The following is a 24,966-nucleotide window of genomic DNA, read 5'->3' as shown; positions in this document are numbered from 1 at the left end:
CCTAAGGTGCTTGAGTCGTCTAGTCGTCTTTTATAACCTATATGTCTTAAACTTTAATCTATTGGTAGTCTATAACAAATAGAAACGCATTGACAAGAAAAGGAAACTGTATTTACCTCAAGTAAATTAAATTACGTTCTCAGAGAAAAAAGAAACATAAAACCATGAAGAACATATATACAGTCAACAAGGTTACAGCGGGGAGGATTGATCATTTCTGAAAATTACTGATAAGAACCTAACAAAGCATATACTGTGTATATTACATTTCGAATGTTGCTCCTCTTTCTGTATAAAGAGTCACTACTCGCAATTATAGTTTGCCAACTATCTCTCTGCATTTTTTTTACCCTTGTTGCCGTTTTAGTAACCTATGCATAGTTTAATTAGAGAAAATAGACTAAAATACATTTATTTTACTGCGAAAATTTCTAACCACAGATATTAACGGCGAAATACGAGATCAGTTTAGGCAATCATTCGGGTGGGGTGAAAAGCATCTGTCCATGCATCGAGCTCTGCGTTAAACGAATGATGTAAGTTATAAAGATGCTATATTATTTATCTTCTAAACCCTACACAGTACACACTCACATATATTCAATATATAGATATAACAAATTAATCTCTATAACGATATACTAATGTTTAGAAAAATAAATCCGGCTCTAGACATGAATTCAACACACGTCATGGATATGTGTCATGCACACAACGTGTAATTATATGTTTTCAATAATAAGTTTTTGTCGTTTAAAATATTTTTTGATATTAATTAGTAAGCTATAATATGAAAGTAGTTCTCAAATAAAAGAAAACTATAAAGAAAGTAACTGGTCTGAGAAACCAAGTAGAAAGAGGAGTATGTAAGAAAAAAAACGAATAAAGAGAATGTCCCGAACTTGGAGTGCAAAATAAAAAAAAGTCTTTCTAAAAGCGAAACAAAAGTGTTGACCTTTTTTGCAGTCGAGTTCACACCCCATTTTCATGCCTATAATCTGAAAACATAATAACGTTTTCACTTTTCATCGACCATTCTGTAAAATAACATTTGACATTATTAGAGCATTTTCGTTCCAACTCTATATTTTACTTCAAAATAAAATGAAAAATTAAGTAATGAATAAACGTTTTTTATCCTTTGTTCATTACTTTATTTTTCATTTCATTTTAAAGTAAAATATGGAATGGATTGAAAATGTTTTTATACATACTATAAAATGCTGAATTTTTGACATTATTCTAAGAAAAATATCTTAATAAATTCCAATATTTATGTGTGTAAATTTGTAGCATGTCAATGTTCTGGACAGTAAAATGTTAAGACAAATTTTACATATTTTTGATCAAAAAAAAAAAAAATATATATATATATAAGAATTGGCTTTACATTTTAATTTCCAAAACAATAAAATGTTAAGCCAATTCTTATATAATTTCAATTATACTACTGATATTTTCATTATTCGATAAAATCCGATATTTTTTATCGTCAAATAATAATAATTCAAATATAGAAGAAAGATGTAGATGGAAAATCACAGTAAATTTGTTCTTTTTACCAATAAATACAAATCTACTTTGTTAGCATGTCTTTTTAATATTAAATTCAACTTGCTTCTAATGATTTTTTTTTCAAAAACTGAAAAAAAATCAAAATATAGACCAAAAAAGCAATTATCTATTAACAGAATAAAAACAACATTTTAGAATCAGACTGATTTTTGTGAATATATACTGTTTTAAATATTTAGTGATTTTAATATTCGGAATTTTTCCAAAAGTGTTTTAAAACAAAATTTCCATCCAAAATCAACAAAATAGAGTTTATTAACAGTGATTAAACATGAACATATAGATTATAGACTTGCCTTATTCGAGAAATGAATAAGTTGAACTGATTCAATATGAAAATTACTGAGTTATGATATAATGTATGATAGTTCGGTTGATTTATAAATGGAAATTGAAAAAATGTGAAAATTTAATTGAGAGAAAATTGAAGGGGAGAGGTAGATTTTGAGGCAATAAATAGTGGATGGAATTATGAGTTGTTGCAGTTAATACACGCAAGGCATGCATTTGTTTTCTCATCCACACTAATAATAAGTTCATTTTGTATCGGAGTTTGTTCCATTTGTAAAGTAAATTCTACCAGTGGGTAGAATATAAAAACAAAAAAAAAATTGAAAACAAGTTGTCATAAAGGAATAAATGAGGCTTTGCAGGTTGTGGGAGTGATGAGTGCGACATCTCAATCGACAGAAGGGAAATAAGAGTATGATTTATCATGGTTAAATAGTCAGAAAGTAAATATGATGTACTTATATTACAAAATTATGTCATTTAGTTGTATTTTTCGTAATTTAAAGTAACAAAACAAAATGTTTCAAAAAAATAGTAACAAAAACAAAAAAGAGATGAACCTTATTATTTAAATACTAAATACATCGTGGAACTTTAAGCGTATCATGGTTACTTACTAGGTCAAAAGGTTGAGCTTCTATGTTATTCTAGCATTAATGTTATATTTACATGAGCCTAGGATTCTGCAATCCACTCCATGGTGGAGTAGTAAAAGGACCCATCAGTTGAACATTGCCTCGCACGAACATAAGTCAGAAAATTGTTAATTTTACATATTCTCAAAAATATAATACAGTGCACTTCCAATAATCCAGTACAAATATTTATATTTTGTATATTTTTGTGAATATTCTTTTTGTATTTCTCGATTTCTAAATTTTTCTATATATAAATATTACAAAGAAAGCAATCTGAATATATTTAAAAATGTTTCGAAAATCACAAGCAAACAAGCTCTCATTATTTATCTCTCTCTATTAATTTCTACTAGCGTCCAATTATTTTGGTATGTGTCGTAATATGGCCAAGACATGAAAAAGTTCGGAGCTGGGAAGAAAAATGCCAAGCTTGTACGTCCGACCATTTACGAATTAAACGATTTATACCGTCGGACGTGTGATCAAAATATATCACTTGTTAACTTGCTACGGATGCTACTACTATTAATTATGTTAGTTATTAAACGTGGATTCTCATTGACAAATCAGTGTTTTGTAACAAAATAGCATACGTACAGAGTTTTACAATGTCACGACTTTAAATTTGATTGTAACATTTGAGCATTTTAATGAAAATAAAAAACAGCTAACAACATTTTTTGCAAAAGTCATGGACTGAAACCTATATATAATTTATTTAGTCCATAGATATGAAATAGTTGTCAAACAAAATTTTGCAGCTGCTGAGACGTGAACTTAGACTTCTATCTCTATAGCATAAAGGTATAAAACTTTACCAATAGAGATAGCAGCTCCAGGTTAAACTACCCTTTTTATGCTTGATTTTGTTATTTATCATGCGTAATTTTGTTTAAATTCTTGATTTTGGTATTTTAATGTGAAATTTATTCTTTAACACAACTTATATCCCATTAATAACTAGAGTATAGCTGGTAATTAATTGAACATCAAAATGGTTTTCAGATTGTATAATAAAATATATATCGAGCTATATCAAGCTCCATATTAAATTAAGAAAACAATGGTGCCGTTTAACTTGTGGTCCTGACAAAAAGTATAGAAAAATAAAAACGGAATGGTAGGCAGTAGGCATCAAAGACAACCCCGTTGAATTTGCTAAAAAGAAACAATCAGAAGAAAGTAAAAGAGAAAAACCTCAAACAAAATCCCTAGAAGTTTATCGGTTTTCTCGCTTAGAATTTCATCTTTCGAAAACTATCAAAGTGATTTCGCTAATTAGATTTTAATCGTCCTTGATAAAACCCCCTTGAGTTTCTTCTATTTTCATAATATATTCGTCATTTATCCCATCTTTCTCCTTCACTGTTTTTCTGTTCATAATAGTTGTTAGATCTTATGTCTTTTCGAATCCGAATCTTTAAGTTTCTCATTTGATTAAACCCAACAAGTTTCCAGTTTTCGAGACGAGTGTTATTAATCTTCTCCGTAGCTTTGTGACAACAGAATCTAGGGTTTCGGTCTTTTTCTTATAAAAAATATTTCTTTCTTACTAGTATTTTTTTGGGTTTAAATGTTGAATTTTTGGTTCATAAATTTCTTGATATACAACAACAACTGTACATCACCATCATTAAGAGAAACCCGTCTGCCTCTTTTCATAACCTCATAAATATTCCAACCATTCCATGTCTCGCTTCTCTCATCTGTTGTTCTCTGTAGGTTTTAAGTTCTTTTTGTCCTCTTCTATAATATGAACACCCTTCTTGTTCCTTATTGTCTACCTCTCTTTATTACATTCGACAGAAAGGAACGAGTGAAAAGAGTTTGGATCTTTAAGCTTTTTGATCATGTGGGTTTGACAAAAGAGTTTCTTACAGAGATCTTTGGCATTCTGTCCACCTCCCCTACCTATGTATATGTGTATTATCTACGTTGTGTTTTGTGAGGGGGAGGTGGGCATACTGCCAACAGAGATCTGTTAGGGTTTCTTTGTAAAACCCCTCATGATTTGTTGTATTCAAGATAAGGCATTGGCTCGTGTTGATCAAGATGACTTGATGAACACTAAGATCTAGGTTTGAGGAAAAATGGTATTATCTCGGATATACTCAACCTTAATTATTATGTATGATCACTACATCTTAGTATTTTATTAAGTCAATTTCACTTGTCAATTCCAATCTCCTTTGATTTGGTTGATCTCGACGAAGTTCTTAGCTTTCATTGGCTGAGACTCTAATCTGTTGGTGGGTTTATAAGACTGGATACGTTCATCACATTTGCTTGTAAATAAACTCGCATCTTTTTAATTTCAATGGCGTTGACCAGTGTGAGGTTAGTTTGGGAGTAGTGGTGGCGTCTGAGAAGTTTACATCATCTAGGAAAGGTAAGCTATTCATGAAAAATGAGGACCCATTACTCAAAAAGGTACATGTAGATTGAAATCATAGGGGAATGTGGTAATGGAAAAGGAGAATTTACTCTACCTTTTTATGTTTTTGAAGCCCACACAATGTTATCATGATGTCTTGTTTTCTTGAAGTTGGAATCTATGTTCATAGAAAGTGGTTACTTGTGTCTGTGTAAAATGGCATGTTTTATGTGACGATAGTGTTCAACCTGATAAATGGACGGAGAAATCCCATGTTCAATCTTAAAATAGCTATTTTTATATTCTTACACTCTTGAATATTGTAGTCTTATTTTTATGTTTAAGTTATTATTACCACAAAATGGATTTACCATTATACTTTATTCATATTTTCTCCACTACATTTCTAAATATGAAACGAAGAATGAGACCGGGTTGTAGACAAACTTCATACTAAATTTGTCTTCTTTATGTTGATTTTTCATTTATTTGGTTTTAGATGGTTCAAAACTGTGGTGTAGATTTTCTTGCGTTATTAGATTAACCAAGAAGCTAGCTGCTGTTTTATGGCGGATAGGTGAAACAATAAAATTGCCAGTGTTACATACATGCATTGCATTTGATTTTAGTCTATATTTTTTAATTAAGAAAAATAACAGTTGGATACAATCGTGTGGTGATATGATCTTCCGTCAGAGGCGTGCCTACAGTGTATTGAAAAAGGCATTCGCCTTAGGCCCCCGATTAATATGAATTTTTTTAGGGCCCTAAAATTTAAAATAAATTTATAATCTAATGGTTTAGGCTTATTTTTAAAAAACTCTTTCCACATAGTAGACTAATATACATAAACTTATTCTTTTACAGGGTTAGATTTGTGTATTTGGTGAAAACGATATATCATATTACAAAATTGTTTTCATTATAGTTGTAAATAAGTTTATTTTTAAAATTTGCCTTAGGCCCCTGAAACTCTTCGCAAGGCACTGTCTTCCGTGACTGTGTAGATATGTATAGTGCACAACGTCTTTGATGTGTGCCTACGGTTCTACGGATAGGGTATAGATTTATACATTTATATGAATAATGGAAAAATATTATCCTCATCATTGGGGTTGTGTCAGTTCCATTTAAATTTTCCTTTCAAGGCAATCGCTAACTTTATAATCTTTCTCTTCGCTTTGTCTATCTCCATTTCACCTTTGAATTTTACGTGATTTGCACGAATAGGGCAGACGTCCTAACTCGGTAAGTTTTATCATTATTCTACTTGATTCCTTAGTAATTAGGCCTATTGGGTTTTGACCCGTTATCAAAACCCAATTCAAAATTTTGAGAAGTTTTTGAACCACAACTGACTTATGAGGGTCAAGTGGTCAAAGCCAATTCACCAGAGATTTCCCGTCTCTATAATTATACACTGCCAAATGATACTCTTACTGAGAACATTAACTAAAGATGGTGGACAATTGATGTGATATCATTTGTTCTTATTAAAGCTAGCAGATTACCATATGTAAGTTAAATCTATAGAAATATCTTAATTCACTCACTTTATGTGTCTACAACAATACAAAATCAATCACTAGAAGTCATGGTAGTGACGAACGATGTTGCTTCTATAAAAAAAAAACTCATCTAACTTCATAAATATGAACTTTAAGTATATCATTGATTATAGAAAACTCGCTAGTCAAGTTGGGGTCATGCATACCCGTCTAGGAACAATGGTTGAATAATATACACAGGGACATTAGAGTATTATCTTATTCTCTAGAAAACTAAAAGGAATTCATAACTTCAAAATACCTTGAAACCATACACTAAACACACAACAAAGAGAAAAATAGGGAAACTGCAAAATAAACTATAAAGAAGCCAACAAACTTCAACAGCACAAAAGAAAAAGATGATAATCATCCATCACAAACAACACGAGATGTCTCTCATCATCATTAGTATTCATGTTTTCAGTGATCATCTTTCTTCTCCTCCTCAACGGTCTTTGAGTGGTATCCTGGAAGCTTCTCTTTAATCTTCTCCAAGATCCCCTTCTTCTCAGCCGGATGCGCTTCCTCCACAGGAGGAGCAACAACCGGTGCAGCCGCAACGGCTGAGTCATCTTCGGGTTTCTTTCCGTGTCCTGGAAGCTTCTCCTTGAGCTTGTCCATAAACCCTTTCTTCGCCTCCTCTGTTTGCACCTCTCCTTCAGTAGCAATCTTCTTCTTATCCTTTTTCTTCTTCTTCCTCTTCTCACCATCTTCACCTTCTTCTTCGCTTGACTGCCGAGTTCAAATCCATATATTTATATATTTAGGTCACGTTATATATATCATCAAAAGATCACATCTAACACCGTGTATATATATATATATATATTCTATATTGTTCTGAATGTTCAATATAAAACTTACGGAGCTAGAAGAGCTGTCGCTTCGGTGAAGCTTCTCAAGGAGACTAGGTTTCTTCTCCGCTTCCTCGTGTTTAACCTCAGGGACCGGCTCAGAAACCTGAACCTTCTGCTCGAACTCTGAGTTGATCGTCTCTTCTGGTTTTGTTTCCTCCTTCTTCTTTTTCAAGAAGTCGAACATACCACGATCTGTAACCTCTCCCGTCGCCGCAGATGATTCCTCCATTACTACCTTTGGCACCTCCTGCTCATGAACGTTCTTGGTTTCCTCCGCCATAGTTGTTTAGAACAAGAAAATCGAAACACGGATCAAAGTATGCGTCAAATTCAAAAGTTGATGAGACTCGAGATAATGATAAAGAGCTGATGAGAAATGAGATGAGTGAAAGTGCATTTTATAGTGTGAGGAGGACCGACACGGAGTTCACGCTCGATCATTTTTAAAATATATCATAGATAAATTAAAAAAAATGGTACCATCTCTTCTGTTTTTCATTTTTTATGGCCTCTTCTTCTCGTCATTACATTAAAACAGTCACATAAAATAGATAAGATTTTAAATGTAGTATTAGACGAATTCAATGTACCACCTACGTTGTGGGTGGCCATTCTATGTTAAATAACTTCGATAAATAATTAAAATTAACAAATAAAATATTGGATGAGATAAGTAATTGGATAGAGTTGCAAAAATAAAATAAAAAACTAAATTGAAAACTGACTGGTTTGGACTACTGAATAAAAGTTTAATAGTATAAGATTTTATTTTTGAATAAAGCTAAATCGAAATCTAACTGGTTCAGACAACTTAAAGAATCTAAAAATCATTGGAACTAGGGTGTTCAAAAAAAAAAAAAAAAAATCATTGGAACTAGCAAAGGAGAATTAAAAGAAAAGACATCTAATATCAATTTCTTAAAGTTCGGGTATTCTTGATATAGAATCAACGCATCATAGGGATGAAATTGCAAATCCCAGAAATAGGACGATGAACGTTGGTAATAGGAAAGTAGATTAACAAAAAAAAAAAGAGGCAGAGAGAAAAGTGATACTAAGCAATAAAATGTGGACACGTGTCAATATAACATGGGAGTTCGTCCTTGCGTAGGACCCAAAAACGTGTACTGATTGGCGTAAAAGACATAGTGTCGGTGATGTCGGTCCACTTGACTTATTGACTGGTGCCACGTTGCATGAACCTTGTTGGATAAAAAACAATTAAATATTTTTGAGAACGTTAGTATTTTTTTCCGCGTACGTATATGATATTTTATTGCATTCGTAGTATAAACTAAACTTACATTTCATGTGTAGATAGTAGATACTGAAATCAGGAAGAAACAAAGAGTATATATGGTTACTTGGATTTCTAAGAGCATCTCCAATGTATTACCCCATTTTTTACTCCAAAATGGTGCAACACCAAAATGGAGTAAGGTTTTACTCCAATGTATTACTCCATTTTCTACTCCAAAAATAATATTTCTTAAATAATTTCATTTTTATTTTATTAATAATTGCAAATAAAATCTTATACTTATAAGAATTTACCAATTAACCCCAATTATTTTATGTTTACGATAATAATTAAAATATAAATCATTTGAATTAAATATTTATTATTAAAAAGTACAAGAAATCATTAAAAAAGACAACATATATATAGGTTCAACAATGAGCATTAGAATATTTTTCCCACAAATGATCAACTAATGCATTTCGTAATGAAAAATGAGCTTCTTTATTTTTGATAAATGAGCTTCTTTATTTTTGATATTCCTAAATCGAGCAAGAAAATTTTGAAATCGGACATTTTCATCTTCTGCAATTTCGATATCTGGAGGTGGAGCTTCTCTTCCAAGTTCAATTGGTGCATCAAGTTCACGCTCATCTTCAATTATCATGTTATGTAAAATTATACATGTAGTCATAATGTCATGTAACACATTTTTTTTTTCCAAAAACGAACAGGTCCTTTGACAATAGCAAAGCGCGACTGTAGAACTCCAAATGCACGTTCAACATCTTTCCTGCATGCTTCTTGTTGCGTTGCAAAATATTTGTTTTTAGGACTCCTTGGCTCTTGAATAGTTTGTACTATGGTCGACCATTTTGGATAAATACCATCCGCTAAATAGTAACCCATATAATATTCTTTGTCTTGAATAAAATAATGAGCAGGAGGAGCAATACCTTGAGCAAGATTGGAAAAAAGATAAGAAGAGTCCAACACGTTGATATCGTTATTAGTGCCTGGCATTCCGAAATATGCATGCCATATCCAAAGATCATAATCTGCGACAGCTTCAAGAATTATAGTTGGTGATCCACTACGACCCGCATATTGTCCCGCCCAACCGGTAGGACAATTCTTCCACTTCCAGTGCATGCAATCTAAACTGCCAAGCATTCCAGGAAATCCTCGTTTTTCACCAATATAAAAAAGTCTGACAAATACAAATAATATCAAAGCGAAATGCTGAATCACAAGATCAACAAGCTCTTTCTCAGACTTCTCCGTTTGGGCAATATTTCACCGACCTTAGCGGATCCGGAACGGATTTTCCAGATTATTAAATTACTTATTTTATGTTATTTTTATTTTTATTTTAATTATTTATGTTTTCTGTTATTTTATGCATTTATTTAAAATTATTAAATAATCTTTTGTGGAATATACTATTTTCATGTTATTGTATCATTTTAAATATTATTTAAGTAAAAAATAGAAACATTAAAGATTTAAAGGACCATTTTATAAATAAAAAAAGTTCAACTCCAAAATGGAGTAATGAGTAAGATTACTCCATAAATGGAGTAACCCTAGCCATTACTCCATTTTTAACTCCAAAATGGAGTGGGGTTGGAAAAGATTTTACTCCATAATGATGTTTGGAGTTGAAAATGGAGTAGGGTTGGAGATGCCCTAAAGATAATGAGATATGTTGATAATATGGATGTCATTTTCAACGTATTTGACAAACGAAATTATTAAAAAGGACAGATGTTAATCAGGAACTAGATCTTGACCCGCGCTTCAAAAGCGCGGGTTTTCTTACAATAAAAAGTTTAATAATGTTAATGATTTTTGTATGTTATTATGTTACAATATTAAATTATATCAAAACATAGAATTTTATAAAATTATATGATTTATGAATTAATTTATTTAAAATTTTGTATGTATATTGTTATGTAACTCTTTTTTAGGTCCAAACATTTTGTTTGGTTCGAATAAAAACCGATCCGAATCAGTTCAGATCCAAGTCTACGGTAAAGTATCTATTGGGTATATTTCAGACCCGCAGTGTCGGTTAAGATTTAGATTCTACAGAGATCTGAACCGGTACCCTGAATATCTAAAATGTATTGTGTATATTAAATATATTTTTCTGTTTCAAATATGTCTTCGGTGTCACGATTATTCTTTTGTGTTTCAGATTCGATTTTTGGTTAATGTTTCAGATTTCAAATAAAATGTTAGATTTTTAGAAACATATTTTGTGTATACGCATAAAATTTTGAATATAATAAAAAAACTTTAAAGTATTGTCATGTTTCTATACATTATGTTTTACATAAAAGTTTTACATTATGTATATAAAAAAATTTGGTTCATATAATATGTTAATAAATGTTGTAAATCAGCCTTTATGTGGAGCGGATAAATGATCATCATAGCTGACAATATAAACTATATCTAAACATTATCTTTCTTGTATTTGAAAATAAATGCTATTATAATTATTTTCTGTTAATAAGCACAAAATCTGGTGGCAGAATCTTTTAGTTTGGCACAAATATTAAACATATTATGTGGAGTTGATTAATTAAGGTTATATAAATATTCTAATGAAAGGGTCCAACAACCTTTTATAAGTAGATTTTTAAAAACTGATTCCCTTTTAATAGTATAGATGCATCATTTGTATCTCTCGTCTTAAATTTTAAGCTAGACGTTTTGTGAACCGCGACATTGTAACAGACATATTTCATCTGTTTCATAATACTTGATGTTTTGTCTTAATGTACAAAGATTAAGAAAATTATTTTTTCATAAAAATATATTTTAAACATATAATTTTAAAATCAGTTAACCAATTATAAAAAAAAACTGTAAAATTTAATTAGTTGAACCGTTTCCAATAAAGTTAAAGTTAACTTTAAAATCTTAAAATTTCATGTAAATTGAAACAAAATAATTTTTTTCAATTCTTTTCTACGTCATCTTTTGTCCTTGTTCTTTGAGTTATGTTTTTGATGATAGCAAGACGGTATCTTGTAGCCGACATTTTCGTGAGAAGACAAACTTACCTGGTAGTATATTTAAGAGAATATATTGCGAACTGCGAACGATTTTATAAATTTGTAGCAAAAAAAAAAAAGAAGTGATTAAGTGCTTTATTTTGCATCATTTGTTTGTTTTAGTCTTTCTGTCTATTTGTGCTTGTCACCCGGCTGCGTTTTGTGGACGTGATAATAACCTTAATGTTGTCAAATCAGAAATATTCAACGATGTTTATCACTCACTTTATATGGATGGGGACATGGGACTCGATCAATACATTGCTAATATTTCAAAACGTTCAATTTTAAATAAAATCGACCGTCAGATGAAAAAAGCTTTCCTCTTCATAGTTTCAATGTTAACTCAGTCCAATGAGACTATATCAGCTTACCGCTAAAAGGGCTAATAGGTAGAGATCCTTAACGAGTACCTTCAAAAGGCCCAATACACACAACATGGGCCTATGAATACGGATCCAATCTATAACCCGACCCGATGATTGTTGTTGACACGGAGAGTGTGAGAGACTCGGCGGAAGAGAGGTTGTTTTGACAGATTCTCTCTGCCTGTGTTCTCTCCGACGCTTCTTAGGGTTTCGAGGAAGCGATGATAACGAGATCGAATCTAGCGGAGCAGCTCAGGGAATATCAGATTCGATCAAAGCATGATTGGGCCTCCGTCTCTTTCTTCTCTTCCACCTCCAATTTCTCTTCTTCCAGGTTCGAAAACATTACAATCAAAAAATTTGAGATCTGCATCCAACACGACACGATGTTAATGGGTTTCATTACAATAACTAGACATTATGTGATTCATAAAACGCTTCATGTAATTATGTTTGGTAATGAATAAAACGTTCATATTCATTTCTTGTGTTTTGAGTTTATTACCATCTTGATTCTGTTGCTGTAGGATTGTGACATGTTACTTGTGATATTTATGACAATCGTGTCATTTGCTTTTGATCCAGGGTCCATGTGGTCTTTGTCATTTGGGAGCTGGTGATCTTACTACTCCTGGTGTGTTCAGCAGTATCCTTGTTCCTCAAGCGGTTGCAACTTGCATTCATCCTGGTTTGTGTCGGCTTGCTTTTGCTCTTCTGTATGAAAATTCTAAAGCAAGCGAGACTAGCTAGGAATAAGAAGCGGAGGATGCTTCTTCCGCTCTCTATGTAAAAGGAAGGAGCAGCAAGTGTAAACCTCTTTTTATATTCTTACACAACCATGACCAACTCTTTTCTCTGTGGCACGAATACTGATGAAGACAGACAGTTAAGGTCAGACTTTTGTCTCTGGTAGCTTCTGTCCTTTTGAAGAATAGACCTGATATTGGAAACCAGGTGATGGATGGGTGCTGCTATTCCAGGGCTTAGCTTAGACAAATCAGAGCGCTACTTAACTCGGAACTAAAGTGGTTCAAAATATTGTTTTTTTTTTTAATTCTCCTGTATATGGTGGTTTTGAAATTAAGACATGTTAGTCCGCATACACTACATTCAAAAGCAACAGTTTTAGATTTTGAGAGAATGTTCTTTTTTTTTTTGTTGTGATATTGTAAAACGCTAACTTTTACCACCCACAAACACAACAAAAATTGATAACCAATCAACCGGTACAATGAATTGTGGGAGATAATAAGTTCTTACGAACAGTATATACCAGTGATGGGCTTAATTCACATCCAAAAACTAACTCAAAAGTGGAGGATTACTCATACATTTATATATTGCCTAAGGACATCGTGATATTAATAGTGTGTTAGATAATTTAGCGCTCGGAGTTTCTCTGCCCCTATTTCGATTTCCAATAGGAAGACGGGTTTAGGCCATGTTCTCGGTATTAACTGCTGCGCCCGGCGGCCTGGGGGACTAATCACCTCCCGGTTATTCAAAAAATAAAATAAAGAAAATAATAAGTTTTCAGTTCATGAATAAAAAGTTGTTAATTACTAGCAAAACGAATGAAATCTGCAGATATGGGCCTTTTCTTTCAGTTGGGCCTCGTTTTAGTTGAGGCCTTATACAAATAACATGTAATAAAAAAAAGTCACGAGCTACATGGTTGCATCGAAATCTCAGTTAGGAGAAAAGAGTTGAAATTGCTGTCGCGAATTTGAGAAAAATGGGTGGCGGAGGAGGAGGAATAACATACAAGGGAGTCACCGTGCAAACTCCGAAGACGTGGCACACCGTCGCCGGAAAGGGCTTGTGCGGCGTCATGTGGTACATCTCTATCTTTTAATTGATTTTTCGAAGAATCGAATCCATGTTTATTCGTGTTTCAGCTTGTGAATGTCAAACTTAGGATTAGAGAGGCAATAAGGTAGATGTTGATTTGAATTTGATTATGATTTGAAGAAACCAGTCACATCATAAGCTCATCATCTTGATATATTTTTTGAAGGTTCTGGATTCTGTACAGAGCGAAGCAAGACGGTCCTGTAGTCATGGTAAGTAACACTCTCACTCTTTGTTACGGATATAGTTTTTTTATTTGATTTGTTTCGTTTCTTACTCCCTCCATGGTGGTGGCTAAATGTGTGATCTTTGTTACTTGGCAACTACTAGGGATGGAGGCACCCCTGGGATGGCCATGGTGACCACGGAGACCATCACTAGGTAATGAATGTGATCACGCTTTTGATAGTTCTTATTAACATTTTGGTTATCACCGGAATATTGAAAAAGGATCATTATCTTGAAGCTTGTTATTAGTTTTTGTGGCACATGTTTTGAATTTCTTTTAATTGAGACACAACGTTAATTTGTTGTTAGCCATACAATGATGGTCCTATATTACCCTCGAATTCACCTCTCTGCAACCTCGTTACAATCTTTTGTATATACATTGGTCAAATTGCGTGAGACTAATCTGGTTTTGGGTTTTCACGCTAGGTATCACTGAACCTTTTGAAGATCATGACGAGAAAATGGATCCTCTCTGTTTTATTTTCAGCTTCATATGTCGAAATAAAGAGAAATGTGAAGAAGACCTGATATTGTTTTTGTACACACCTTTGTAAGATTTGCTGGTTCCCGTTTTTAGCTGCTACTTCGGTTGGTGTTACTGATGATATTTGTTGTTTTGCTGTCTACAAACAAATAAAATCGATTGCTCAATTCTTGGTGTGCAGGATTTCGCAAGTGTTTGATTGCGAAGGGTTTTTAAGATTGTATCTATGGTTCCAAACTCAACAACATTTAAAGTTATCCAAACTATTGACATATGGTCTGTCTGTCTATTTGTAGGTGTTTGTATTACCGGTGTATAAATCTGAGATTTTGAATCATGCAAAAATCTTTTTTGAACATAGTCAAATGCATACCGATTGTCCCGGGATAATTTGATCACTTTGACACAACCATTTGTTGCAATATTAAAGTACAAGACTGATAACATGTCTAGGCTCACTATGGTTCCACCTTATGTATCAGTTAAAATCATTTTTATTAATCTTCGCCAGTAGCCAAAATGGCTGCCGCCATGATCTTCACCTTTATTCGCTCCATTTCCTCTATCTCTTGAATTATGTTTTTTTTTCTTGATTTCCTTACCTTATGGGAGACATTTCAACTAAAGTCTTTGTTACACCTCTATTATGAGTGTTCCCTACAAAGACCTTTTGACTTATCTTATCATACAGCAATCACTCACTTATCGTACGTCATACGACTTTAGAGTGTTCTGATTAATGATTAATAGAGACTTGGACTTTTCTGAATATGCAAATCATGTCTTGTTGAATTTATTATATAAACGGTGGAAGCATTTGCATTAAAATCACAAATCATTAAAAAAAATGAAGGGGAGGTTTTTCTTGGGAAAATATTTGATATGGGTGATATTAGTGTTGGGTCAGCTACATGGATACAACGGCTGTGTTGAAAAAGAAAGGAAGGCTTTGTTGGAGCTCGAGAAATACATAATTTCAATTACTATTGAAGAGTATTCCGACTATGCTCTCCCTACTTGGACTTACAACACAAAGAGCGATTGCTGCCGTTGGGAGGGAGTTAAGTGCAATCGTACAAGCAAACGAGTGACCGAGATTGCCTTTGGAACACTAAGCCTCAAAGAGAATTCTCTCCTAAATCTTTCTTTGCTGCATCCTTTTGAAGATATTCGTAGTCTGAACTTATCCAGGAACGACTACTACTACAACCAGTTCAGTGGCTTATTTGATGATGTTGAAGGTATTTACTAGATTTCTCCTTGTGGTTAGTTTGATCATTTTGTTATGCATAGGTATTTACTGTTATATGGACCATATGTTACTTCATTATTTCAAAATTTTGAAAGTATTTTATATTACGACAAATTCTGTAAAATAACTCAAAAATGATGACAAGGGACAAATTCTCGGAATTTTTTCATTGTTAAATTCTTAAAAGAGTCTCGTTTGCAGGTTATAAAACCCTAAGGAAATTAAGAAAGCTGGAGATTATGGATCTCTCTAGAAATAGATTCAATAACAGTATCTTTCCCTTTCTTAATTCTGCTATATCTCTCAAAACTCTTTTTCTTGGGGATAACAACTTTTATGGTGGCCCTCTTCCTGCTAAAGGTATGTTTTTCCCTTTGTAACTAAATGGATAAACTGAATCACCTTATTATTGATAAGATTTCTGTTGTTAGATTGAGTAAATAACTATATATGTTGGATTTTGTTTCAGAACTTAAAGATCTGACAAACTTGGAACTGCTGGACCTGAGTGGCAACAGATTTAATGGTTCTATACCAGTACAAGGTAACTCAGACTTCTCATGGATTTAATGACTGCATATAATAGTGTTAGTGGTTAATGTAATCTTAGAAACCATGATGCTCGTAGGTAATTAAATGTGCTTACATTTCTGTTAGCTTGTCTTTTTTGGCAGAGTTATCTGCCCTGAGCAAGCTGAAATCTTTGGATCTAAGTCGTAACGAATTTTCTGAACTATCAAAATTGCAAGGCAAGTTTGTCAAATGTTTGTCAATTGCATTTATCCAAAATAAGAGGTTCTGTTTGCACTTTGCAGGTTATAAAAGTGTACGGAGATTAAGAAACTTAAAGATCCTAGATCTCTCTGAAAATAATTTCGACAACAACATATTTTCCTTTCTCAGTGCTTTGACATCACTCACAACTCTGTTTCTTAGGTCCAGCTACATCTGTGGCCCTTTTCCAGTTAAAGGTGTGTGTTTTCCATTTCATATAGTTTGCCTTAGTTGTGATGTATATTTTGTTCAATTATTCAATTTTATCATTATTGGTCTAGCTTTATGTGTCTTACATCCAGTTTGTAACATTTTTATTTATGTTGGACTCCCTTTCAGAATTTAAAGATTTGACAAACTTGGAACTGCTAGACCTGAGTAAAAACAAACTTAATGGCTTCATACCAATGCAAGGTACAGTAGGTCTCATTCAATGTAACTTTTTGACATTCATTCAAAAAATACGAGGTAGCTCAAAACTACTGTCCATATAACATTTTTTGTGGTTTATGTCATTCTTGAGATCATATATTCGTAGGTAAAGGTATTTGTTTACCCTTGTGTTGGCTTGTCATGTGGCAGAGTTATCTGCCCTGAAGAAACTGGAAGCTCTGGATTTAAGTGATAATAAATTTTCTGGCTCAATAGAATTGCAAGGCAAGACTAGACATATCCTAAGCTACTCCATTTAAAATGGTGGTGAATTACCGTTTAGTCATCTGTATAATTTTTTTTTTGCATTTGATTATTGTAGGGATTTGCGAAATGAAGAATATGCAAGATCTTGATCTCAGTGGAAACAAACTAGTAGGTCAGTTTCCTTTGTGCTTAACTAGGCTGACTGGACTTCAAGTTCTTGATCTCTCATCAAACCAATTAAATGGGAATGTGCCATCTGCTCTCGGTAAACTTGAATCCCTCAAGTACTTATCATTGTCTGATAACAACTTTGAAGGCTCCTTCCCACTTGATTCGCTCGCCAACCTCTCAGAGTTGAGGTTATTCAAACTTAGTTCAAGATCCAACTCATTTAAAGTAGAATCTGGAAGTTCTTGGAGGCCAAAATTTCAACTGAGTCATATTTCCCTACCATCTTGCAACTTGGTAAAGGTTCCTCATTTTCTTCTATACCAGAAGGATTTGAGTCACATTGATCTTTCTGACAATACAATTTCTGGAACTTTTCCTACTTGGCTATTGGCAAACAATACAAAACTCGAAGTTCTCCTTCTACAAAATAATTCATTTACTAGCTTTCAGCTACCAAATTCTGCTCATAAACTGCTTTTCATGGACGTGTCATTGAATGAATTCAATCATCTATTTCCAGAGAACATTGGATGGGTACTTCCTCATTTAGTGTATATGAAACTATCTAATAATGGGTTTCAAGGAAATCTGCCATCTTCTTTAGGTAACATCAAAAGTATTGAATTTCTGGATTTATCTCACAACAACTTCCATGGGGAGCTACCAAGAAGTTTTGTTATGAATGGTTATTTCTTGAAATACTTGAAGCTGTCACATAACAAACTAAGCGGAGAAGTGTTTCCAGAATTTGTCAACTTTACTGTTTTATGGGAGCTTTCTATGGATAACAATATGTTTGCTGGGAAGATTGGAGAAGGTTTGCGGAACACAAAATACTTGCAGCTACTTGACATTTCAAACAACAATCTCACAGGTGTTATTCCAAGCTGGATTGGCGAATTTCCATCCTTAGTGGCGCTACAGGTTTCAAACAACTTTGTTCTATTTGCCCTATCTTCTGCTCATGGACCTATCTGCAAACATTTTATCTGGGGACATATCTCCGCGTGTCAAATCAAATGATCTAACATTTTTATTCCTTCAAGACAATCATTTATCAGGACAAATTCCATACACGTTGGTGGAGAATCTCTATGTACTTGATCTGAGAAATAACAGATTGTCTGGAAATATTCCGCAGTTCACCAGCACCCAAAACATCCATACTCTTCTTCTTCGGGGGAATAACTTAACAGGCAGTATTTCTCGCCAGTTGTGTGGTCTAAGAAACATCCAACTTCTTGATCTTGCCAACAATAGATTGAATGGATCCATACCTTCATGCCTCAAAAAAACATCCTTTGGTTTTGGGAAAAAGTATACTTTATATGATGATGATTACAGCAATCTTTTCATAGGTGGTGGTACATCGTTCATTGGTTTCTCTCCGCAAAAAGACTTCGGTGTAAACGAGTTTCAAGATACTATATATTTCAGATCTCGCATTCTGCTACATCCGTTTCAGATGTCATACAGTTCAGCCATCGGTATGAAAATTGAATTTGCAGTGAAACACCGATACGATGCTTATGTAGGTAAAAATCTCAATTTATTGTTTGGACTGGATATCTCCGAAAATGAGCTTAGCGGTAATATCCCATCAGAGCTTGGAAGTCTTCTGGAACTACAAGTGTTGAATGTTTCTCACAACAACTTATCAGGATTGATACCAGAAAGCTTTTCAGGTCTCAAGAATGTAGAAAGCCTTGATCTCTCCTTCAACAAGTTACAAGGCCTGATCCCACAAGGACTAACAAAGCTGAGCGGCCTCGCGGTCTTCAATGTCTCGTTCAACCATTTATCAGGAGTCATTCCCCAAGGATCACAGTTTAACACCTTTGATACGCTAAGCTTTGTAGGTAATCCTCTTCTTTGTGGAAAACCAACCAACAGAAGCTGCGGTGGAAGTACCTTTCAAGAACCAGACAATGGAGTGAAGGATGATGATGAGAGCCAAATCGACATGGTTTCTTTCTATTGGAGTTTTCTTGCAGCTTATGTGACCATACTTCTTGGAATATTCTCATCTCTCTCTTTTGACTCTCCTTGGAGGAGATTCTGGTTCTACGTCGTTGATGTTTTCATCCACAAGGTGAGGAATTTGTTGTGCTAAAACTACTGTTGCTGCCGATTCCATTAATGTGCCATATATGTTGTTGTTGTCCTTCTCTAAACCTCATGCTTTGTTTCACATCTTGTGTTTGGTTTCTATCTTTGAATATATGTAATGCTCAAACTATCTTAGAGCTGATTTTGGTTGTTGTGGAAAGTTTATATTACTAAAACATCATGATTTAATTTTTCAAATATCAAAACTAACCTGTAATATTTTTTCCAACCAAAGAATCCATAAGAAAAAACAACTAAAACAAACAAATCGGAAAATTTGTTAGCCGATTAAGTTGGGACCTAAAATTGATATGTTCTATTTGGTTCTTAAGCCCAACTTACAAATGTGCTCAGAGGCGGGAGCTTCCCACTTAACAGCCAACCCTCTCATCTCTTCAAACTCTTCCACACATCTCCTCATATCCAAATCTCCGACTCGTTTCCTCGCACATGCGAATTTCTCGCCGGCGACTCCATCAAACACCTTCTCCCAACCTTCCTCCCACTCCCCACGTGCGTCGCACAGCTCCATCGTCCCGTGCTTCCACTCCGTCCAACTCCACCCTCTCCTCAGCTTTCCCATTACTTCCGCCACACACGAACCCTTGCACGCCACCGTACACGGCCGGCACTTAGCACCGTTCAACGGTCCGCTGCTTGAGATCGCAGCGACGGGAACTCCGTACTTAGACGGAGGGAACTCGTAGGTTCGGTCGGACATGATGCAAAAGGGGAGAGGTTTGGTTACGTAAGGCACACGGTGAGTTGTGAGCTGAGCCTTGAAGGCGGATTCGGAGTTGAGATTAGTTTTACCGGCTGAGTCAAGGTCGGGGATGAGAGAGAGGCGAGAGAGAGCCACCGTGGAGGTGTTGAGATCGCCGACGCCGAAGCGGTCGTTGAGGCCACCGTAAGAGGATCCAGGTGGGACTAGGTACTGACCCGGTTTGAAGTATTCCGGGTCGAGAGAGTCGGACCAGTATCCGTCAACACGGGTTCGGACTATCCAGTCGTAAGTGAAGTTATTCTCGGTTTGGTATGCCTTAATCATCGTAATACAGCCTTCTACGAGACTGAAGTACTGTAATAAGCCCTGTCATTGCGACCAAGCAAAAAAACACACATGAGAAAATATTAGTATAAAAATATATACTACTAAATACTAATTTGTGAAGATTAATTACTTTTCATAGTAAAAAATTCCCTAAACTTTTAACGCATATATCACATATTTATTCTAGAACCAATTTTCAAAATGTATAATCACAGAATCAAGTAAATATAACTAGATAAGAAAAATAAATGATGCAAGAAAAAACAAAATTCGATATAGACATGTTAACTGAAAATTAGATCACATGTGCTTAATACGTGGTTGGAACCACGCGTAAACATCATGACGCCAGTTCACCACTCATGAACATCATCATGCTGCGCATTTAACCATTCCATAAATAACTATAACCATAAATTAAGAAATACCAAAAACAGAAGACTCATTTTCTAATGTACAATAGCTCTGTTCTTTTGATAAACGCTGCGTCCAGCGTCAGCGGCCCCAAAATCTTTTGTATTTCTGTTGTTTCTAAAAGCAAGATTGAGAGAAACCACTGAGCCGTGTTAATTAAAAGAGACGCAGCGTCGGATTTCCGATCACAATTGATCGCTTAAAATTCTAGCGGCAGTTACGATCACGCCCGCGACTCTTTTCCCTGTTCCGGCGGCAATTTTTTATCTCGTTATCACTGTCCACGTCATTTTATTTCTTTCATTCAAAGCAGACGCAGTGAGTATTTGGAGCCGCCGACGCTGGACGCGGCGTTTATCAAAAGAACATGGCTAATATGTAAATAACAAGCTGTCAAACTAATCACAAGATCTTCTTAATGGTGAAAATGTGTCTAGAAAAGGTATGGAATCAATTTCAGTCTCGGACTAATAGGAGTAAACAAGTCAAAATCCATGCGAGTTGCGTGTCAATGACAATCACCTAGAAATAAAAACTCAATTTCAACCTCACATACTGACATTGTAGAAACCGAGTCAAGAAAGAGGCATTTATCCCGTAAATGTTTGTTCTTATAAACAAGAATTGTCAATAAGTAATACCAAAAAAGTATTGTCAATAAGTAATTAATTCCACCCATATCATAGTGTCATTAGTTATATACCTCTTGAAATAACATTTTTTAAAAATGTTACATTCTATTTCCAGATATTAGATTTATTCGGTTTTCACACATTCAAAACATATTAAATCATGATTCTTAGTATATTATTTTCTATAAAATATTATTTTCAATAACTTTAAGCCAGTGTAAATTTTATAAATTCGTTTTGTGAAATTTACAATATATTACTGTTAACTAATAAAACGCATAAACAACTTATTTTTGAAGAATAGTTAAAAAATCATTTGATAATACAGAAAATACTATATTACTTAAAAATCTTGACAACACCAAATACCAAACCAAGTACATCCATAATACAGAAAATTCCATCACATGAGTAACGTATGGATCAAGAAACTTCCAACTACACGGACTCCTCTTGACCACTTTCTTATCCTTTTTTCCCGAAATTTAATATTTGATGTAGTATAGCATGCAATAAATCAAGATTCAAGCAATTTTGTAAAGAAAAGAAAGCTAATAGACTTGATAATTTACCTTAATCCCATTGGGAGAATGCATGGGCGTGAGTACTCGAACCATCGACTTAGTCTCAACGATCGGTTTAGGCTCAAAGATACGAACCCACGCGAGCCTCGGCGAGTCCTTAAGCAAACTCAGCTTGAAAGAGTTATGATCGAGAGGACTGTTCAGAAACAAATCAGCATTAGGATAAACCCTAAGGATCTTCTCAATGATCGACGGTCCGGTTAACTCGAACCGCCTCGCTCCTCCAACCAAACACACCGCCATCTTCGAACTCACCAACTCATCCCTCTTCCCCCGCCGTGGATCGGAGGTTGCGGTGGTGGCGGTTAGGGTATTAGTGTGGATTAGGTTACGAAGAGGGGCGAGAGAAGGAAGAGGATCAAGAGTGAGGGTAGATAGAGACAGTAAGAAGAGGAGGGATACAGAAGGGATTATGAGGACAAGGAGGAGACGGTGATCTACGTCGGAGACTCTCTTGGCGACGTACATGACGACGGATCTTCGCGGCGGTGTAAGTGATCGCAACACGCGATTCAAAACGTGGAACTGCTTCGGAGAGAGGAGTTATAGTTTGTTATGGTGGAAGGTGAAATCAACTTTCAGCGTGGGATTGGCTCTTTTTTTTTCTTCCTTTTTCCTATTTTATATTTAATTATTTCTTTCCTCTAATGTTATATGAGTATCTCTACTCATATAAATATGATAATGAAGTAAATCTACACGTATTGATTACGTTACACAAGGAAATGACATGTTTAATGAATGTTTTAAATACTTGATTTAAGTTATAATTGTCTTCCCAAGTCACAGATCATCGTCTAACGTATTTTGAGTATATTGACTCTTCACTAGACGTTTTAGAGTGTGTGCGACCGTTATAAGGTATGTTGTCGTAATGATGGATTAGTCTTAAAAGATGTTATAAATAATACAGTTAAGAGTTTAGTCTTGAAAGATGCGTGGGGTACATAATTGGGTTGTTTGTGTAGCAAGAAAAGTATTATTTTAAATTAACAAGAGGAAAAGAAAAGTATTTTAGTCGTCGAAGTTAATAGTTATACTTATACCATAGTTTGTGCCTTATGTATTCCAATCTCTATAATATTATTTGAGAAGTCAGTTTCCTATGTGTCGCTCTCACGTTAACTCTCACGATGGTTGATTACACTGATACCCTTAATGAATTAAATTATATTTAAAATACTATTATTTATTATTTTATTTAGTTTCCATTTAAAAAAATTCAGAAAATATACACATATAATAAAAAGGAAATTTTTTATAAAGTTAAAAAAATAATTGAAAAACGAAAATATATGTATATATAATATGATTTCATAAAAAAGGAAAGTTCACAAAATAGTAATATTACATTTAAAAAATATTTTTAAATAACATAAAATATAATTTTGAACTAATAAAATATTTTCTTTATATCTATATTTTCTTAGATCAAAATATAAATTTCTATACAATGTGATTTCATTAAAAACAATTTACACAGATAATCTTGAGATTAGAAACAGAAATATTATTTCTTTTAAACATAATTTAAACAATACAAAAAATTAAAAGTAATAAACATATTTTTTTATTACATAAAATAATTAAGTAACATAAACTGATATATGTTTAATTGTCTAAAAATATTTTATAATTAGTAAAATTGAAATGTTTTATTTATTTTTTCATAAATTTAGTTGACTGTAATATCTTTCAATTACTGCAAAAAATATCGATAAATTATATTTTACTTATATAATTTTATTTTTAAATACAATCACAATTTTTTACTTCTTATTTTTAAGAGTTTCATAAATTTAGTTGACTATAATATCTTTCAATTACATCAAACAAATATCGATAAATTATATTTTACTTATATAATATAATTTTTAAATACAATCACAATTTTTTACTGCTTATTTTTAAGAGATATTAAAAAAACTAAAAATTAAATTTTAAAATAAACATCGTTTGATCAAATAGATACAAAATAGTTTAATGAGGTAGATATATTATATTTTATCATTATTAAAGTTATTTTTTCTTAATATTAAATATGCTTTTAAATTTTATGTTTTTATGTTTGTGGAACTTAATAGAACCATAATCAAAATACCAAAGCAAATCTGAATTCTCATTTTTAAGATGATTTAAAATAAATTTTAGTTTCCATTCAATAAATCAACGGCATAAAGTTATTTAGAATTTTTAAAATATTTTAATCATTGTAAATATTGATATGTGTACATGAGCTTTCAAAAATGTATCAGCTACTTACGCATGTAACTTCATATTGATCATCGCTTTATTTACTAATAATTTTTTAAACAAAATATAATTTGATAAATATTATGAAAATACATGCACATTTAACTTAATTATAATAAAAAAATTATACTTTATTTTGAATTTGAAAGAATATATGTAACTCAACTCAAAACATATTAAAAATGAAAATATAATATTAACTAACTGTTACAATTTAGTTTTTTTGTAAAATTTATATATATGCATGAGACTTCAGAATATTATCGTTTCGTTATATAAATTTATGTAATTTGGAATCAAACACTTTAGTTTATTTTTTTATTTCATTCTAAGCACAATATATCTTAAGTTATACATAATCTTCCTAAAATTTATTTACATATCTAAGATAACAACCACCTAAATGCAAATAAGAAATTAATCAACATTTTAATATATATAGAATAAAAAACATTACAGTTGAATTCATATATGTAATCTAATTTACCCAAATGATGACTAAATCGACTGAAAAACAACAAAACCGATTAGATATAACATATATAAAATCATATGTATAA

The 24,966-nt window shown here is 33.1% G+C and overlaps 4 protein-coding genes and 1 pseudogene across 4 annotated transcripts; 3 read left to right on the top strand and 2 right to left on the bottom strand.

Annotated features, from left to right (window-relative positions):
* Positions 1–6,657: 6,657 nt before the first annotated feature.
* On the bottom strand, positions 6,658–7,691 carry LOC106353550 (dehydrin ERD14). Its single transcript, XM_013793314.3, has 2 exons — positions 7,293–7,691; positions 6,658–7,160 (listed from the first exon to the last, which is right to left on the bottom strand). Exons 1-2 carry the CDS (start codon positions 7,563–7,565, stop codon positions 6,849–6,851), a joined length of 585 nt encoding a protein of 194 aa, XP_013648768.1. The 5' UTR covers positions 7,566–7,691; the 3' UTR covers positions 6,658–6,848.
* A 4,270-nt stretch (positions 7,692–11,961) lies between these two features.
* LOC106353552 lies at positions 11,962–13,102 on the top strand. Its single transcript, XM_013793315.3, has 2 exons — positions 11,962–12,295; positions 12,547–13,102. The coding sequence occupies exons 1-2, from the start codon at positions 12,183–12,185 to the stop codon at positions 12,749–12,751; spliced, it is 318 nt and encodes a 105-aa protein (XP_013648769.1). The 5' UTR covers positions 11,962–12,182; the 3' UTR covers positions 12,752–13,102.
* Positions 13,103–13,591: 489 nt separating this feature from the next.
* Positions 13,592–14,694, top strand: LOC106353553 (NADH dehydrogenase [ubiquinone] 1 beta subcomplex subunit 2-like). Its single transcript, XM_013793316.3, has 4 exons — positions 13,592–13,797; positions 13,979–14,024; positions 14,143–14,193; positions 14,470–14,694. The coding sequence occupies exons 1-3, from the start codon at positions 13,697–13,699 to the stop codon at positions 14,191–14,193; spliced, it is 198 nt and encodes a 65-aa protein (XP_013648770.1). The 5' UTR covers positions 13,592–13,696; the 3' UTR covers positions 14,470–14,694.
* Positions 14,695–14,925: 231 nt separating this feature from the next.
* Positions 14,926–19,673, top strand: LOC106353551 (annotated as a pseudogene).
* LOC106356969 lies at positions 19,640–23,030 on the bottom strand. Its single transcript, XM_048735775.1, has 2 exons — positions 22,142–23,030; positions 19,640–20,562 (listed from the first exon to the last, which is right to left on the bottom strand). The coding sequence occupies exons 1-2, from the start codon at positions 22,619–22,621 to the stop codon at positions 19,789–19,791; spliced, it is 1,254 nt and encodes a 417-aa protein (XP_048591732.1). The 5' UTR covers positions 22,622–23,030; the 3' UTR covers positions 19,640–19,788.
* Positions 23,031–24,966: the final 1,936 nt, after the last annotated feature.

Source organism: Brassica napus, chromosome A7 (assembly GCF_020379485.1).
Source record: "Brassica napus cultivar Da-Ae chromosome A7, Da-Ae, whole genome shotgun sequence".
Classification (NCBI taxonomy): domain Eukaryota; kingdom Viridiplantae; phylum Streptophyta; class Magnoliopsida; order Brassicales; family Brassicaceae; genus Brassica; species Brassica napus.
Note: the sequence above shows the minus strand (reverse complement) of the source record. Positions and strands in the feature narration are given on the sequence as shown.